The sequence below is a fragment of the Colletotrichum siamense genome (genome assembly GCF_013390195.1).
Source record: "Colletotrichum siamense strain Cg363 chromosome Unknown KSG_Cg363_contig20, whole genome shotgun sequence".
Taxonomy (NCBI): domain Eukaryota; kingdom Fungi; phylum Ascomycota; class Sordariomycetes; order Glomerellales; family Glomerellaceae; genus Colletotrichum; species Colletotrichum siamense.
The window spans coordinates 59,208-78,332 of NW_023501033.1; the positions used below are offsets into that span (position 1 = coordinate 59,208).

At 51.8% G+C, this 19,125-nt stretch overlaps 4 protein-coding genes across 4 annotated transcripts; 2 read left to right on the top strand and 2 right to left on the bottom strand.

The window, feature by feature from the left end:
• Nucleotides 1-1,211: 1,211 nt before the first annotated feature.
• CGCS363_v015140 (uncharacterized protein) lies at nt 1,212-1,850 on the bottom strand (the record flags this gene model as incomplete). The annotated part of the gene is made up of 1 exon (XM_036646989.1): nt 1,212-1,850. One exon carries the CDS (start codon nt 1,848-1,850, stop codon nt 1,212-1,214), a length of 639 nt encoding a protein of 212 aa, XP_036487770.1.
• Nucleotides 1,851-4,991: 3,141 nt separating this feature from the next.
• Nucleotides 4,992-6,368, bottom strand: CGCS363_v015141 (uncharacterized protein; the record flags this gene model as incomplete). The annotated part of the gene is made up of 1 exon (XM_036646990.1): nt 4,992-6,368. One exon carries the CDS (start codon nt 6,366-6,368, stop codon nt 4,992-4,994), a length of 1,377 nt encoding a protein of 458 aa, XP_036487803.1.
• A 6,235-nt stretch (nt 6,369-12,603) lies between these two features.
• Nucleotides 12,604-13,297, top strand: CGCS363_v015142 (uncharacterized protein; the record flags this gene model as incomplete). Its single annotated transcript, XM_036646991.1, has 3 exons — nt 12,604-12,609; nt 12,660-13,104; nt 13,215-13,297. 3 exons carry the CDS (start codon nt 12,604-12,606, stop codon nt 13,295-13,297), a joined length of 534 nt encoding a protein of 177 aa, XP_036487804.1.
• A 3,037-nt stretch (nt 13,298-16,334) lies between these two features.
• CGCS363_v015143 (Satratoxin biosynthesis SC1 cluster protein 4) lies at nt 16,335-17,948 on the top strand (the record flags this gene model as incomplete). Its single annotated transcript, XM_036646992.1, has 5 exons — nt 16,335-16,505; nt 16,573-16,609; nt 16,668-16,735; nt 16,792-17,165; nt 17,216-17,948. 5 exons carry the CDS (start codon nt 16,335-16,337, stop codon nt 17,946-17,948), a joined length of 1,383 nt encoding a protein of 460 aa, XP_036487771.1.
• Nucleotides 17,949-19,125: the final 1,177 nt, after the last annotated feature.

Sequence of the window (19,125 nt, forward strand, 5' to 3'; positions counted from 1 at the left end):
CCTATTGTAGAATCAAATGCACCTCGTCAGACCCACAATGCGACTCCTGGTTTGAGGCCTTAGAAATTTTCAGGCGGCCATCAAGAGCTAGCACAGAACAGAACGTATCAGGGTTGCTTTCTATAGCGCATAGCAAAGGATCTGGGTCGTTGAAGCCAGCCAGGCCTAACCTGTTATTGAATAACGACTGTCTTTTGGCTATTTCTAAGACCTTCTACTCGTCCGACCTTAAGCAGAGATTCAGCAGACACGCCTTAAGTAGGGACGAGGCATTAGAAGCTGCATCTTTTCAAAGCACCACAAATGAACCCTATTATCTCTTAAATGCAGCCATGTTGTCCACTTGTGTGGGATTTGAATGAGAACCCAGCTAACAACTCAACGGGTATTGTTGACGAATCGAACAAGCAACTTTCAGATTAGGATAACACTAAAGACCAATGACTACCCTCATGAGCTCATTATCAGTTTAATAACTGCAGATCAAAGGCCCTTTACTAGCAAGACCACAAGACTTCTCCAAATCGCTACATGATGATTCTATGGTAGCTTCTATATGGAGTTGCTAAAGAACAGACAGCTAGCCTAAATATGTTACGGCCTTTCTAGAGCTGTAGTAGCTGTAGCTTGTCCGTTTATAAGACAGACATATCGTTCTGTCCGCTTAGCAACGGATGGCCGAGGACTGTTGCAACTCATGAGGAAGTACCCATCTAGCTCCGGAGGAGCCAAGCTGGCGGAAACGATCACGGCATTATTGCGAGGTCCAAGAAACGAGTTCGCATTCTCGCATATGCTGCCTGCTTTCGCTGGGGATACAATGCCTAAGTTAGTGTGCAGTGGGATGCAATAAACGCAGGCATCATTGCTGCTGAAGGCTGTGGTAATTAGATCGAAGTGGTTAGGGGCCAAGGTGACTAGTCCTAAACTTAACGAGTATTCGCGGAGGAAGATGAGCTGAAAAGGTCCGAGGATGCTCACGAAGTTAATTGCTGGAGACCTGTAGAGGTCCCATCCGACTACAAGTCACCTCATGCTCGGGTTCAACTAACCCTCAGACCTGAGGACTAGCCGCTGTACTAGTAATCAGTGGCACTGTCCCCGATCCTGAAGTGGTCTCTTAGCGAACGGACCTACTAGATATCTAGAACTAATAGGGTAAAAGCAGGCAAGTGGCTGCTCTACCTTACATCAGAATTCCACCTCACATTTCATCTATCAGCCGAAGTCGTGAGTGGGATGGAAGCTGCGAGCAGATATTCCTCATCATCACCCCCCTTCTTCTTGGCACCCATCCGGCAAATCCCGATTTCCTCGAGGGGGACATTTTCCATCCATACGTGTCCCCGATAGTTCCTTAGGATCTCCGTCGCGTCAATAAGCCCCCCGTCGGCGGTCTTCCTGGCGTTTAAGATGGTGGCGTGAAGGAATAAGCTGAAGCCTCTCTTGTCGAAGATACCAGCATCCTCGAACACATGCCGGATTCTTTGGCATAGCGCGTCGAAGTCGTAGTCGAGACACATGGGGTGCGCAAAGAGGATTTCGGCACGTCCTGGATCTATGCCAGGAAAGGTTCCTAGGCCAAGGAGCGAGATCTTGATGGGCCTTTGGGGAAGTAGAGGAATGATGCTCTGAAGGACCTGGGTCGCCTCTTCAACGTCTTTGGGCTCGGGAAGGCTCATGACTCCCAAAGTGAGGTGGATAGTGCTGAGGGGACGCACAGCGGACGCGGGGATGCTGATATTGTCCGCACTAGTAATGTATGACTTAAGAGCGCTCAACTCCGCAGACAGCCCAGGCCGCGACAATCGGGTGACCAGTGGAATACAGAGAAAGTGTGTGGGCTTCATAGTGAGAGTCTATTGTTATAAGCACCTCAATACAAGTAACAGGACGGGCCATGTGAGTCTGGACTTATCCTCTTTTTCACTGACCATTACCTATCTGAAAAAGCGATGCTGGTTTGGTGTCCCCTCCCGGCAATTTTTTATGTTATCATTTAGGTGGGTAATTATTCCGTTAGACCATCCGCCTCGCGGGATGTCCGGATCGACCAAGGCCCACCGACCCACCCGCGCGCAACACACGAACGCGAGCGCAAGCTGGCTCCCAGCCTGACTAGAACCCCAACCCTTGAGCACTATTTCGGGGTGTCCCCTCTCTTACTTGCCCCCTCCCAATCCTCTTCATGCTGATGTAATATTGAATCTCTAATCAAGCTGTGCACCGTTCGTCCCGGGGGGAAGCGGTCTCGGTCTACCTGTGCTGATGACGTCGCTAACGTCAACCCCGTATCCTCAACCTCGCTAGAGGACTATTACGGCCTCAAATCAAGCCGTAGAATGGAGCGCGCTGCGGAGTGGACTGCGTTTCTTTTCGCCAGGTTGGGACTCGTCCACTTTGTTAGGAGACGCAAGGACGGGAAACGAGGTGTTTAGCATCGCAATCACCAACGGACGGCAGCACACAGCCTAATGTGCTAACCGAGGCCTATCTGTAAGCTAGCCCAGGGTCTAGCCTTGGAATCGCCTACTGCAGGCTGCGACGGATGGCGAGGCTTATAGATGCTACCTTATTACCTTCATAATGAATACATTGACCTGCTGCAGTTACCACCTTGCGAACGCTCTGAGGACTGTCACGCAGTCCCCCCGGCCGAGTCGGCCAACAAGGCGGGCAAGCTCCACGCGGAACCGACGGTAGCCTTGAATCTCATAGCCAGATCACAAGCATCCCTGTAGCGGGATATCATGATTCGTCCCGATGGGTGTCAGATGACGGACGCTGAGTGGACTCTCGCTGAGGCAGGCCGGATTAGATGTGAGGCCATATGACAGATCTCCCGCCTTTGGAAAATCTCTCGCTTCCTGGAGGGAGATACTGGAAATTGATCAGCAGTCCCTCGTAGCTATATATGTGCCTCCCTTTCTACCACCTGCCCCCGCTGGCCTGAGTAACAACACATTAGGGCATATCCTGTAAGAAGAGTGGCCCCGGCACTATCTTGAATAGAGGGCTCGTGCGGCGGCACTTCGAGATAGGGGATCAGAACAGGAAACTAACGTGAAGGTGAGAATATATCAACATTTGCGATTACACAGTTCCTCGGAGACGGCGTGGTCGGCCAGGAGGCAGGAGGTTCTTAGGTCACAAGTCCAACACATAATAGATGGAATAGCCAGAGCACAGAGCTTCCCGAGTACCTTAAAGCACCCGTAAATGAACAGGTGTATCACGAGATCTACTAGCTACATCACGAGGGCCGTCCGTGCCCCGACCTCGTCTTTATAACATACGGTAACGTACGTATGCTTACGCGACTCCTAAAATAATAAAGTAGTGATGGCGACAGTGCCAAACTGCTCTATCCTCCCGGCTCACAGGGCGTATGGTGGGTGGGCCACGACGCACTATGCTAAGCTATACCAGTGGGCGGCCTCGGCCATATCTCTCTGCTGCGCGGCGTTGCAGCCTCTTATTCCCGCTGCATATTGACCTCTACCTTGGCTAAGATACTAGGGTGGTCCGTCGTGCCTGCAAAACGTCCATCAACCTCGTCCTGCTATCTCAGTTCTTTGGGATAAGCTATACCTAAGGTATATAGTCCGTATCTTCCAGTAGCCGGCGAGAGGCCGACCCTAGGAGTAGTTACTACGCAGTATCCCACTGCTAGCTTATGGATAACTTGAAGTTGTCGCTGCTTTCACGGAGGGCTGGAGTCCTGGACCCGGCTACGGTTTGACGCCACTTGCCGCTATCTTTATGAGTACAGCTGATCCGTGGCCCTTTGAAGTCAATGAGTGAAACCTCAGTGGGCAGATTGTTTATATGCGACTGAACTCGTGTGAAGCCCTGATTTCACCACCCCGTTTTACAACCTAGCGGCGGGATGCAAGAGAATTAGCCCCCTATAATGCTCCTGAACACTAGAGTGGCTTAAAGATGAAACTTCGGACTACCTAGCTCATTTGTGCGGCAACCGGCCTAGGCGTTGTGTTGTGGTATGACGTTTTAGCCCTGACGGGATGCTGCTGCTGCTTCTGTAGTCAAAGGCATAAGTGACTACCTATAGCTGTTGAACATCGTGTCTAGCTTTAACGGTCCTTGGTACAACAGTCAGTGTACTCTTCTAGGCCTGCCTACTAGTAATAAGGCATCTAGTGTAATTTGTATGTGAGCGTGGGGCTCTTCTTAGTTCAACTATATACACTATACATTTAGCTGTTTTTCCGACAGCAGAAACAAGGCCTGTAGATAATTGCAGTCACTGCTACTGGCCTTGATGGTCGGAAAGGGGTTATGCGCCAGCCTGCTAACTATAGGCAAAGGCACCACCTCCATTTGTTGTGTTATGTTATGTTGGGTAGCTTAATGTTGTCCCTTACCTATAGTGTCAGCGATATGGCAGCAACATCCCACTTCCTATATGATTGCCTACTACGGCCTAGGGGGTTAGTTTAAGGCCTATATGCATTTGCAATATGCATTTGCAAAAGGCGAGATGGCAAGAACATACTGCATGCTGAGACAGTGTCAGCTGCTGCTTTAAGGTGTGAGGAGATGCTTGAGAAAGGCAAAGAGCAAAAGAGACCAAAGAAAAACATGGTTAGATTAGCCTATCTATGCACTTCTCCGTCCGTTGTGGAAACAGACTATTATGAACACTGAGAAACGTCATATGCTTCCCTGCCCTGTCCAAGGTATCGTTAGACGTTCTTAGTCATGGGATCAGTGGTGAGATGAGCGTGCTCTAGCTGATGTTAGACGTACACAGGCTGGTGGGTAACTACTACATATGCGTTTGGGTCTTTGGGCTCCTAATAGCTTCTTTGATGATTCTTGAGACTACGTAGTGATCTCAGTCGCAGCTAAGCTACTATCAACCAGATATTCCACCTGAGGCACCAGTCACCTTACCATAAGTAAAGGCTTCTTGACTTGTATAATATGTCTGTAGTCCTCCGTCCTTTCACCTCCTTTAGCCTCCGTAACTATGACCTCAGCTCAACAGTGACGTGAACACTAGTAGCAGCCCCGACTGATGTCAGCCTCTCCCTTAACTCTTCAGCCCGTGATGTCTCACCGGCTGTCCAAACCTCGACCTTAAGCTGCCTTAAGCTTGACGGCCTAGCCTCCAGGTACTCTATGATTTTAGCTTCGAGTGTGTGCCACCTTGGGGCGCTTGGGTCGTCCGCCTCCCACTTGACGTCGTCCCATCGGGAGTGCCACCAGAAGAACATTTCGTTAGTGACTGTAACACACTCGATGCTAGCGGGGAGCACGTCGGCGAGCCTTGCCGAGTTATCTGTTCTCCACCCAAGTAGTACTGGTAGCGAGATAGTGATGCGCTTAAGCCGAGAGAACCCCCTGAGTGACGCCAGCGTGCCCCGAATACCCCACGGCCCTTGCTCGCCGCAGTCGATAGCTGTGGATGTCCAGAGAATCACGCTGAAGGAGAGCTCCTGTAGCGAGTGCTTTAGGGTTTCGAGCGATGTGCGCAGCGCGTCCAAGTCAAGCCACGACCGGGCGTATTCGGCATCGATAACATGCTCCCAGCGGAGAACCTCCAGGTCTGGGCATGCTCGCACAAGTCGGTCCAGACTTGCTTCAGTCAGCTGGGCCTTGCTCATGACCAATTCTTTAAGCTGCGTCGCGGAGACGGGGCCTGCCCCGGCGGGCCATGAAACCAACCGTCCACCGTCCTCAACGCGGTGCATCTCGAGGGTGCGGACCTGCGGGAGGTAAAACAGGGGTAGCACAGTGTCTGCGCTGACGTAAAAGCCGAACTCCGCGGCGGGGTCGTCGTCCGGGTATGGTACAACGACCCTGGCCGTCCTGACGTGTGCGAAGGCCATGGTGCCGGCCGAAAGCATCTCCCGGGAGAGGAGGGAGATGACGGGGTCTCCTAGTGCTAGAGATGCGGTTTGCTCGTCGTCCTCTTCATCTTCGACCCGGTCAAAGGTCCGGATCTCGAGTGTCTCCAGAGCAGGCAGGCGCGACAGCAAGACGGCCAAAGCAGCGACGGCTCCTGCCGGCTGCGTTGTGCCCACCTCTTCGTATCCAGAAGCAACGGAGTCCGCGTGTAGCGGCAGCATCGCCCCTGTGGTATGCGGCACGGGCTCGGCCACCTGCCCCAACGTCGAACGCTGCATCGCCGTCTCCGCCTCCAAGCGCTCTGACGCCCGCGAACAGCACACAGTAGCATGGCGGACCGCGTTCAGACGTGCTGGGCTGCTCAGTAACGGGCGGATGTCCCTGATGATGGCGATGGGTGGGGACGATGAGAATGGCGAGCTGACCAGGCGCACCTCCGATCGGCCTCTGTCCCATATGAGAGAGCCTGGGAGCGTTGGCAAATCGTCGACCATTTCGAAGACAGGCGAAGGTCGTCTTGGGCCCAAGGGTCTGGAGAAGGGAAAACGTCCTGATCCACACTGGTCCTCTGCGATGGGCCGTGTTTTGATGTGTGGAATTATCGCCAATCCGCTGTTGTCACTAGAACGACACGTGTCCTGGTTGCTGTTACGCTTAGTCCCGTATGATGCCCGACAATTATGCGGATGCAGCATACCTATACGCGCAGGATGACTGATAATAAAGCGTGAAGCGGAGGATCTCGTAGCGCGACAGGAGGCAGGTCGACGGGATATGCGATTGTTGATCATAGACTCCTTACCTATTGCCACTCTGTAGGAAACTGGCCGCGTCGCGCGCAAGCAGGGCTAGATATGGCCGAACCTGGAGAGCCACGACGCTCTGGAGGGCGCTTTAAAAATAGCCTGTTGCGGATGCATGCTTCAGAGACCCCGGGACCACGAGTCAGGCAATGCGCGAACCGGGAACAGCGCGTGCCTGCCCAGCAATTGGCCCATGCCGTTTGGCCTCAAGGTCTAGGCCTCAGCGCCGGCGACGTCCGAACCATTGAGAAGTCCGAGCGTCACCAGGGGTCCCGACCCCCTCTCGGCTGGAATTGGAATCGTGGGACATCATAGCATTCTACAGCAGTTGCGGGGGGGGGGGGGAGGGGGGGGGAAGCAATGGATATCATCACAAATGTCTCGGGGGATAAGAGGAAAGAGAAAGAAGAGGAAAAAAATTTATACATACATAAATATAAATGAGTCCTACTGAAATCCGCCCCCCTTATAAGGTACACATGAACTGCCACCTATTATAGTTGGTTACAGATTCGCTTACCAATTCAGCAGGCTGACCTCTAGCACCTCGTCACCTGCCATCACTAGAACCTGGCGATAACTACGCGATGGAGACCACATCATAAGATTCACTGAGCTACCTTAGGCCGGGTCGTTCACCAGCCCGTGTTCCGTGGCTTATAACTTAAAACATAAGCCTAAGGTACGTAGCCTAGAGAGCAACACGTAGCGTGCAGGACACACAGGCCGGAATACCGGGACGGAAATGAAGACATAGTTAGTCAAGTCGTCGCAGATATAACATCACCGCGCCCTCTGCATCATCCACACACCGTATGAGTTAGCAGATAATACTGGTGTTATTAATATAAGGTATACGTCGACCGGGGCCGTAATCGATCCGTTGCGTGACCGAACAGGGCCGGAGGCGGAGCAGGATGTGTAGTAGAGGCGGAGCTGCTTGAAAAGTATTACACCCCGTAGCTAAGTATGCCTCTAGCCCTAATTCTTGACAGTCTAGGTTAGGGTTTAGTGAAAGACAGATTGGGAGATTAAAGGCTTGGACCTATTCGGAACGGGGATCTGTTTCTCCTATTCAGCTCCCAGCTTCAGTCTCTGCCACAAGCAGTGGGGGGACGGTCACATTTCAGTCTCCTCCGCGTATTTACTAGAAACCACACACTGCCGAGACGGGGAAGACAGCAAATCACATCAGAGCCCTATGTTATGTATTTTAGGTATATCTAAGAAGGTCGCAAACGCAGCTATAGTGCTAAAACGTAACAGAGACATTGCACTCCAACGGGGAATCGCACGGATAGCATCTTGTTAGTATATTCGAAGTTCTCTCTCGGAGTTGTCCCTGAGAATGGCGGTAGTCAGTCCCATGACGTGTCTTATCAGCTAGGTACTTGGCTATAGAGGCGATTAAGGACTAGATAATACCTAGACAAGGGTTCGCTGTATGTAACGCGACTATAAGTAGCAGAACCAGTGATGTTATCTATAACTAATAGATGTATGATGTTCGATTAATTTCATTTAGATACTAGAATAGCAGACGGGGAGTGTCAGTCGACTTAACGGACTATTCTTACTGTAACACCCTACAACCAAGGCTTTATACTGTCCTCCACGTACATAATCCGCCCGTATAGAAACGGCCTCACCTTGCAGAGAGACCTGCAGAGAGCAGCGTTCAGTGGCCTCTAGAAGGGCGAGCACGTCAGCTGGGTGGCTTTAGGGAGCTTAAGAAAGAACGAAGCCAGGACGTAGAGGTGCCGACACGTCGCTAAAGGAACCTCAACAGTCCAGAAGGCTTCCTCTAGAGAGGGCCTGTAAGGCCGGTTTGGCAGCAACGCATGATGCCGCTGTTGTATATCTTACTAAAGCTACTTCTCATCATTCTAAGCTGTCTCAGGGGCCGGTGGCCATACCCGGCGCCATATACTCGCTTAGTCGAATCCGGATGCCGTATATAATGTCAAAGGGTGGGCTGCTGTTCGTGCTTCTCTCGTCGAAAGAAGAGACACTGTCAGGGATGATATCGTCTTCCGTAGCAGGTAGCTTTCCGTTCAAGCTTGTTCTTACCATGCAGTTGAATCCGGTCCTCCCGCCCGAGTTTGAATTCATACAGCGATCTCCACTGCGGATGATCCTTCGACTGCGGATACATCTGTCAGGGACCTAGCATCTGTCCCTAGTGGACTAGTATAACTAAACTGGTACCATCCGTTCCCACGCCCAACGTCCTTTTGAGACGTAACCCCCCATACTATTCGTCGGCTCCATAGGCTTAGGCTAAGCTGAATCACTCAAGGGTGAGTCTGTGTGCAAGAAGAACCATAAGACGCTTAAGGCTGTGGGGCTGGAACAGGCTGTGTTAGGTATGTTCTATAGAGGAGAATGATTGCAACGAGGTGAGGACCAAGAGCGGTATAGGGGTGAGAGTTGACTGTCAAATGAGGGACTGTATCGAGTTTCGTCGGAATTCCATCATAAGACCGAGTACTGTATACAACTAACATCGCTTGGGTGCTGTCATCCGATTTCGGTTGCTCTCTAAAACCGGGGGGGGGGGGGGGGGGGGCGGCCGCACACGGATCTGATGCATTCAGCCGAACCACACACGTAACCAGGAACTCTTCGTTGCTCACAATAATACCCAGTACACCTCTTACTAACCTCAATAGATGGTCTTCTTGGTGTGTTTAGAAGACTGCTACTTCTCAGGTAGTGGGGAAAAGTGTGCAGGTGATTATGTTAGGGTGACTATAGCGGTAGATTCGGTGAAGACGGCTGTGTCGCAGCAGTAAAGGCGAAAAGTATTGCGCAGACCTGGGTTGCATGACACCTTCTGGGGAAGAGACCTTTTTTTCTTTCTTTCCCTTTATCACAGGCGTTGCTGCCGCTTCTATCGCAGGCGAGTTTGACGTCCCCTGCTACGCAGGTTTAGAGTTCAAGCGAATATGACAAGAAAGGTGGAATGGATACTTATTGGCCCTTCGTCGTGGTTTTCTGGGCCTGGAGATCGAAAGGTGCGAGCTCACACATACACTATAACAAAGAGGTCTTTTAAGTATGCAGAATGCCAGCTGTCCCAACAAAAACGACATGGCAGTGCTTTGGATTTCATGCTTGTAGCAACATACTAGGAAGCTGGCATAAGACAACAACCATTTACAGTAGCTATGCGAACAAGCGTGTAATCCAAGATTGCCCCTAGGATAGGAGAACCCCATTCTTGGACTCTGTTCATATGTGGTTTTGGCCAGGAATATCATGCTAGAAAGGTTTACTAAGTAGTAAGCCATCTGCGATAGCTAATCATAGTAGTGGTAACCAAAGCACGGAGGGAGTGCCGTATTACAGATGGTACTGCATTGGCTGCAGGCCCGACCAAACTCCACTACTATGAGGCGGTCCCCGCGGTCTTCGCGGCCTCGCCTACCCGTAAGGTCACCGGACAACACAGGCGGACAATATACCGACCGAAACCGAGGCCTACTAGATAGGTGCGTGGCCTAAGATCGACGCTCGACCCACTACAAAGGTAAGCAGAGCTAGAATCAAGCCTCGAGACTCCGTTACTCATCAGTGAAGAACTCTCTGACGTCTCCAATGCCAATCATCCTTCCGAGGAGGACAGTTAATGAGGGAAAATACAAGGCCCCTTGTCGCTAAGCCATGAGCTAGAACCGTGCGACTAGCAGCAGCATGACAAGGGGCGAGAAGCCCCGCCTATAAGTAGGTAATGCAGCCGCCACGACGACGGTCCTCTGTGCTGCCCGACGGCATGTGGAGATTGGATCCGTCAAGTACGGAGACACCCGCAGTCACGCGCCCACGGATGCGCCGGGCACTCGGATAGTGCCTGTGCCATTGTACTGGTGGACTCGATATTCATGATGGCCCCCTTACCATTTACAAGTCGGCGCTGCTAGATGCAGAGCCTCAGCCCTTTTGGTTGCTTGCTCGTCCTTGTTGCCGAGCCTGGCCTTCACCAACGTCCCCTATTACGCTCCATAGAATGGAGACTACAGCAGGGCATCCGAACAGGGGTCGTTTGTGTGCCCATTTGCCCTAGAGATAGTGCTGATCGGCGAGGTGTCGTTGTCTTGACTATTATGTGGGAAAGTCTTGCGCACAGCACGTTTTATAACAATCTCGCTGCAGCCTGCTGGTCGCTAATGACCACGGTCCTCTCGAGTCATGGATACGAGAGATACGAGAGTGATCTCTGGACTTCGCATCCGCTGGCTTTGCGTCATGGTCACAACATCAACTTGAGGTGGCGGACTCTAGCGACACAAAACCACCACTATAGCCACCACGAATACCGTTCCGATACAGAGAATGAAAGTCCAATTGCGAGGAGGGAGGAAGATATACCTATGGCTGTGACTCATGTTAACTTGGGATGAGTGGGCGACCAACAAGAACAGAGGGAGAGGATTACCACCTGCGACGGAAGGCTGGGTCTAGGTTTGGACTGTGCGGATGAGACTTTCCTACTAATTTCAATTCGATTCCACAATGTCTGGCTGCTTCTGTGGTCATTCCAGCTGCCGTTCTCGTCTCAATTGATACACTACGGCTAGAACAGAGGTTAATGCCCTAGTAAGATTAGCACTCCTAACCTAATCGAAAGGAAAAGAAGAAGAAAGAAAAGAAAAGAAAAAAAAGAAAAGACAAAAACCGGCTAGGAGGGGCACTGTCAGACTGGGTGGCCGGTCTGGCCCAACTGGCAAAAAAGCCAGATCCACTCGCTTTAAACCATCCTTATCCCTGCCCATCTACCACCCCCTAGCGCGCTTCACAGCAAGGGAACTTTTGACCGCTGTTTCGGTTCCGACGGTACTGGCCGGGGGGCCACATCGGTCCATGTCAAATTGAAGACAGGCCCGGAAACCAAGAACTAATATCCGTCATATAGTGCTATTCGTCCAACCTTTTTATCACTTGTTGAACCCAGGCCAGTTTGGGCTTGCCAGTCGCTGCGCCTCTCCTTGTTCTCTACGAGCAACACTCTGGGGCAAACTTCCTCATCTCTTTTCGTTGGCAACTTTTGACAGACATTGGTAAAGCGTTCTTGTGTTTATGGCTTATACGGCGTCCGGTGCCAACCACCCATCCGCCAATAAACCCATCGTATATTTCCAGCCTGCTCACGGACTCCTCCGAGCCACTTCGTCTTATCCTGTTTATGAATCGCGTCGTTACACTTGTTCAGTCCCCGATAGCCTTCACGAAAGCCCGCAGCTACCTTATTCGTCACACGGCATCTGCATCCTGCTGTTGCCGACGTAGGAGCAAGAACGACCCATACCCAAGACGATGGCCTCATATACTTGGCCTGAAGCCAACAGTTCACGGCAAACTATGATGGTGTCGCCTGCGCAGAGACTAGGTGATGGGCAGTTGATCAAGCACCTGGTCGATAGATACGGCATGAACGCATTAAAGAGCCTGGTCCAGGAGTCGATTGCTTCTCCAGTGCCGGCTGAACGCAACGCAGCTCCCGATGAAGCGTCAAGTATTTATACTGCGATATCATCCACGGGATCAGCCGACTTTGGCCTATGGGAATCCGAAAGAGTACGCTATTCTCCCCTCCAATCCTCTACTGCCGGGGTGGCAGTGCCAAAGGGCTCTCGGGACGGTTCGAGACCCACGAGCAGACACATCCAAGGTGGGGACCTTTCCGTTGCCACCTGCACCTCGGCAACGCGGCGGGCTGGACGTATTCGGGTGAAGCAGCGGGTGTCGGAACCGCCGACAGTGGGGACGTCATCCGCTGATCTAAAGAAATTGAAGCGGAATGGGTATTTTGTGTGTGGATTGTGCGGGGAGGAAGGTATCATCAAGACCTGCGCAAGGAAGAGCGACCTCAAACGACATATCGAAGACTTTCACTACAACGACGCTCAGTGGTTCTGCCGCCACTATGGCTGTCATATGGTGTTTGATTCAAAGGGCGTCTACAAGGTACACTTGAAACAGGTCCACTGCGATTCTCTTGTGTCCGTAGACGTAGCCAAGGTCAAACTCTGCCCGCAGGTGGTATTTGCCTGCGGCTTTGACGGCTGCTTGCAAGTGTTTGAGGCCCCGGAGTACACCAACGCCAGCCCGACCTTCAAAAAATACGTCCGTCATGTGGCCGAGCACTTTGAGCAAGGCGCCAGTCGTGGCGGATGGTCGTACTCTACAAGGATGGGCAATCTGCTCCGTCAGAGCCAGGTGCAGCTCACCTGGAACGAGTGGACACAGAGCGAAGCATTAAGAACATCTCTCAAGTGGACCCCTCAGACGTCCAACATCTTGCGGAAGAGATTAGAATGCCGGCACATTGGCGACATTAAGCTGCTCGTTCAGTACGCCTTTCTTCTAGGCACTGATCCCGACAGCATCAGCAGATTTCGCGAGGACTTCGTCACACCCGTCGCCAGTACGTGCAGGATGCATATGGCCGGCCAGACACCTATGCAACAAGTTATAGAGTCCGGCGAACTGGCCGAGGAGTCCTTGTTAAAAGTCTCTAACGTGCCGCACCTTCAGACCACATCCGCAGCCTCTCGAGCAATGCCAACACAAGCGCAGTCGGGATGGCCTCCTCATCCCCATCAACAAGCGTACTATGAGTTTCAGGCGTTGAATGCTATGGCCAGTCCGGATCCAACAATGGCTGTATCCCTGATGTATCATCCCCATCAGGGCAACATGTACGATGGCCAACAGTCTACGCGCAGATCCATTCACGATGGAACGTTAAGGTATCATTGACCAGAGCACGGTCAGGTCGGTAAACGCCAGGATGCACACGTTAACATCCTCTCTTCTACTTAGTTCCCCCCTCCTCCGGCCCCCCTCCCTGTTTCTAATAGTAGCTCTTGTATCACTGCATTGAGAAACCCACGTCATCAGACACCCATGCTAGACATTCTCTGTCTAGCTAACTCGTTCATAAGCCGGATTTGCAGTTGGTTCCCCGGCCTCCCCTGCGGTGTGTAAAGAGGTGTTATACAATGCTCAAGGCCAAGTGTCGAGGATAACCTGCTGCTTGCATAACGGCACCGTCTTAATTATGAGTTCACTGTTCGAGACCTAACTATTGCAGCCGTCCTACGAGGTGCATTTTCCGCCTATGATTGGTGATGAAGTTGCCCTATATAAACTAGAACGTGTTGTTTTGACACCAGGACAGCGCGCCTGATGTAGCAGGCTGATGACCGACATAGTCAAGCGATGGCTGGACTGGCCCTATGGGAGCCTGCTAGTAAGTTAGTAGGTGTGTTTCTGCTGCAGAGTAGGCCGACCGTTGAAGCTCGGTAGCGGGCACAAAGCGACGTCCAGTCTTCTAGTGTATTTCCTAATCACCCAGTATACTCTTCCAGAGGAGTTTCGTATATAAGCATCCGGTACCCGTAGCTAACCCTTGTATTCCCCTCCTGAGATCATACTAACTTTGGGAAGAAGAAAAAGCCAGATGCGAGCAAGCGAGCCGGCAGGGCAGCTAACTGTAGCGCAGAGCAAAGGCTTCCGTGATGATGTCTCTGACCCAACCATTCCCTGCTCCGTGCTATATGTTACGGTCAGCTATCCGACAGTAGGGTCTGCTAACAGAAGCTGGGGATTGACACGTAGTAACAGTACACTGGGTCGTGGTCTGGGTCGTAGGTCGTAGGCTGTTAATAGATCAGGTCTTCAGAGACTAAGGTGATCAGTCTTAGGCTTAATAAGTAATTCGCAGTGAAGGTAAGCTGAGAGTATCCTGAGGATGAATACTAAGTTGATTGCTGAAGAGCTATGGAAGTCTGACCTTAGGCTAGGCCCAGGCCATCCTATATACAAATCCTAGACAGTGTTATTGTCTCTACTACCGTCTTTGCTTCTGACGGGATCCGTTCCTGCCAAGTACGGCCTCCGTATCCTTGGCGTACGGATCTAATCTCTTATCTTATCGTCACGTGATTTGTACCATAGTTCTTCCGTACCGAGTGAGTCCCTGTTGTTCCCGTGATCCTGCAGTACAAATGTCCTGTCCTAGCCGCTCGACGCCCAAGTGGGTCGTTCAGCTGTTATCCTTGTTTACGGGTCGTAACACTATATAGGTACTTGGTTGATACTGACAGCTACACTTATGCTCTCACTGGAAGATCCAGTTACTTTACCCGATCAAATCACGTCTTGATACTGCTACAAACGCTTAGCTTAATACTATTGCGATAGCACGAATGTCTATTTGCTGGGGATTTTGTTCTTGTTACTGCCTTGACCCCTTAGTAGTAGCTAGCTAGCAGTGTAACTAAGAGGGCCCTGCTAAGCTGCTGGGCTACCGAAAGAACGAGGTAGGACCGTAGAAGGCTGCAATCAGCGGCTTCCGTCGCTAGAACCCCCGCTAATTAGTGCGCGGACAGCAGAGACACCTAATCCTAGTTGGAAATAGTACTACAGGGTATATTAGGGGGCCCGTCTGTCGCAAGCGCTAACCAATTCAAACGAAACCCACTCCGGACACAGGCTTGATCACTTCCATATAGCCGAGGATTGCATGGAGCTACGATGCCGGTCCTTCAGGGGTAAGACCCATGTTTCGCTCGGTCTCGGTCACGAACACCTCCTTGCAAAGGGAAAAAGAACTTATACCTCCTCAGGGTTTCCAAATGTTAGCGCCGTCCTATACTAGCCTTCTTTAGTAGGAACATTCATCATTTTTAGAGGTCTTAACAGGGCCTTATGGGGGCAAAGATACAACACATCTTTTTCTGGAGATTCTTTGAGCCCAGGTCCAGAGAAAGTCCAGAAAACGATATGTCGCCCTCCCCTAGATTTCTGTGAAGGTAACATACCCCAGTACTAATTAGGCGTATCTACCGACGCAGAAGTGACGCGCTAACATCTTGAATCCCTGGGGAGGTATGGAAACAAAGGGAGAAAAAAGGAGAAAAACAAAAAAAAAAAAGAAAAAGAAAAAAAAAGAAAAAACACGGAAGAGAGGCTGTTATTATATGTCGAGATGGCTAGTCTTACTAAGGATCCTATATCTATTACACACCTTGAAGATGGAGAACATTTCAGCAGCAGCAGCGGGCAGCATGCTTCGCCAAGGACGTCAAGGTTCCCCTCCGGCAGCCTCGGTAGTGTTCGCCAAGCCTATAATTACTGCGAGCAGATGGTCCTGGTCTGTCACCCGAAATAAAGTTCTGACCGAACTAGGTGGTCCCTGTAGACGGCGGTCGACGCCTTCTACCATGGAATACTCTCTGTGTCTACTGCGTAACTACAGTCTGAAACCCCCCCCTGATATAGTGTGACCCTCCTTTCGGTATGAGGCGCTATGCTTACTACGACTTCAAAGCGTAAACTTTGCTCCCGCAAGAGAGGCAAACCCAATCCCTTTTTCTTTTTTTTCTTTTTTTTTTTTGCCTTCTCTTTTTTTATTTCTTTCTTTTCTCCCCTAATCCCCCCTTCGTCTTGGCACCTGTGCGGCACTCCTCCCGCCCTTCCGTGTTGAAGAGCTAACCTAAGAGTGCGATCGCTCTATCCTTCGGACGGATCTATATAGCTCAGTCCCACTACGGTAACCCTGGCTCGGTTCGAAGTTTTCTCTACATTCCCTTCCTCTCGTCTTTCAACGAGCGCCATCTCTCGCTAGGGCACCAGGGAACGGCGAATAGAATGGAAGGCCGTCCCGGCGCCAAGTCAAGCGACAGCCGACGAGCTGTCATGGTTGGTATCACATCGTTTGCGTTCGCATTGGCTCTCTTCGCAGTGATCATGCGAACGTACACTCGTGTGTTCTTGCTGCGAAGATTCGGTGTTGATGATAGCGCTGCTATCCTAACCTTCGTGAGTTAACCCACTTAACACCCATTTTCGTACCCACACCCAACGTCAAGCCAATATTGTTTCCTAGTTTCTCCTCTTCGCTTGCTACTTCGCAGTTGCGATCAGTGAGTTTCTTACATTCTAGCTAGGATGGTGAGAGCATAGCTGACGCAGATCTTCTAGACCTGAGGAACGGCCTCGGTATGCATGTGTATCTACTCACTGAAGACCAGATCAAAGAGTATCTAAGGGTATAGCAGCCCTCGTTGGCGAGGTTTGACGTGTCTTGTCAACTAACAGTTAGTAGACCTTCTATACTGCGGTCGTCTTCTATAATGCCGCCCTCGCTGGCGTCAAAATGACGTTCTTGCTCCAGTACTGGCGATTATTTGCTGTGCAAAGAATGAGGAAGTTGCTGTTCGGCGCGATGATCCTCGTCGGGGGTTGGAGCATGTCACAAGTTCTGGTGGAGGTCTTGATCTGCATCCCTACGAACGCCTTCTGGGATAAGAGCGTCCGAGGCAGCTGTATCCCGAACTACCCTCTGTGGTACATCAACGCCGCAGGGAATATCGCCACCGACCTGATAGTCTTTGTTCTGCCGTTACCGGTTATCAGCGGCCTGAAGCTGCCTTCAAGACAGAGATATGCTTTAGGCGGTATCTTCTGCCTTGGATTCTTGTATGTGCTCTATATTGACAGTAAATGTCACATTGACACCAATCTCACAGAGTTGACAGCACATGCGTGATTTCGGCTGTCCGGATACCACACCTCCATCAGACCGCAGACTTCACGTGGGAGAACGTGCAGACTGCTGGGTGGTCCATTGGCGAAGTCTGTAGTGGGCTGATCTGCGCGTGCCTTCCGACGCTCCGGCCCCTCGTTGTGAAGGTTATGCCCTCTCTGTCGAATCCCGTCAGCGGGTCCTCCCGACACAGGATGCAGCACGGCTTCAGCTTCAAAAGGACAGCTTCTATTGCGAAGCAACCTGAGGCCGAGCTTGCCATTATCCCGCGCGAAATCGGCCCTGGCGATAGCCCGAATTGTCGCCACACGCCACGGCTAGGTTCCTCTGATAGCGAAGTCGACCTTTGCGGCGCCATAAGCTACGATCGGAGCCGCGCTGACCTAAGCTGTGACTTGCCGCTGCCGCTCCAAGGGATCTCGGTGGATATCGATGTTCCGCCGCCGTCGGCGACGGTTTGGACTCAACACCGGGATGCAACTGAAGTCGGCGGTCATGGCTGTGGGCAGTCAGTGGGTGTGGAAACACGGACCGAGGCCGACAGAAGACGTAGTAGCGGGCCTGCGAGGCAATCGTCAGGCTTCATCAACATTAGGCTTGACGTTGTGGAAGGCTCGTTACCACAACCCACGACGGATGGATGGATACCCATGAGCGTGGCTGCAAGTGGGTGGCGAATGTCCTCGTCGGAGACGGGGAAATCGAGGAACGCCTAGCCAACTCCATTAACGAAATTCCTCGCTACCCAGAAGCCTAGGACAACTAGAAGCGAGGAGCCTTAAGGAAGAGGAGCAGCGGTCACTCAGGCAGCTCCTGCCTAAGCTCCAATTCTCACCAGGAAATTCGGGGTTACTGATACAACTCGGTGTTCACGACAGCCATTCTTACTTGCTCTCACCAAACTTGGAGGGTCGAGACGGAGACAAGCGAAATCTACCCGAGTTCAAGAAAAGGCAAGCATAACGGGGAGAGATTGATTGCACCAGACGTCAGTCACTAAGTAGTAGGAAGCGTGGCGCGCATACAGGGACCCGTTATGTAGATGGTTGCATCTATAGGATAGGATACATTCTTAATCGATCGTTAATATACAAGAAGAAAAGAGAAAACGAAGGGAAAGTAACCGGATCGAACCATGCGAACGCAAAAGCAGCTGTAACAGACCCCGCGCCAAACATCCTGAACTAACACTTTACCCCCAACCCCCAACCCCCACACTGAGACGAGAGCTGGGCTAGCGGTTGTTTCCTCGAGCCTGCGGAGGGCTGTTCCAATATCACGAAACAACCGTGAGTACGTAGCAATACGCCTCGAACTTCTACAGATGGTGCTGCTGGTCCCAGGTCCGCTTCCGGCGGTGGAAACGTCACCAACGGCAGCGGCCCCCGCGCATCCGCATTGCAAAGAACGTCAGATTTGGAGGAGGCAGGCACATTTTAGCTTGCCGTGTGGAGGAGACAGCAGCTTGCAGCTCGCGCTTGTCCTAGCCCCTGCCGCATGGCCGGCCGGCTAAGCTTCTCTGGACTCGTTTTCGTTTCCTCACACGGGTCTGGAAGGTTGTCTCTGCCCCCGAGCAGTCAACATGATGTCTCCCGCCGGCAGAATGCCGAGGCTGCTGCGTCTGCGGAAAAGGGAGCATTCTGGTTAGGACGTTCATATACTGGCGGCTCTGACTAGAGTCCGACATAGCACCTTGGCTTGGGGTTCGGGGGAGGCTTGGGGGCTTGTTAGAAAGGGGGCTTTGGTGCGCGGTCGTTAACGCCGTGGGGACCAAAGCTGGTTCTCTTAAGGCCAGGGCTTGACTCCACGGGTACACTCTGCTCTGGGATGCCAGTGCCTCTTGAGGCGCGTCGTCTCCAGCGCGTGTCCGCGCTTGGAGATCGCACGTTGGGC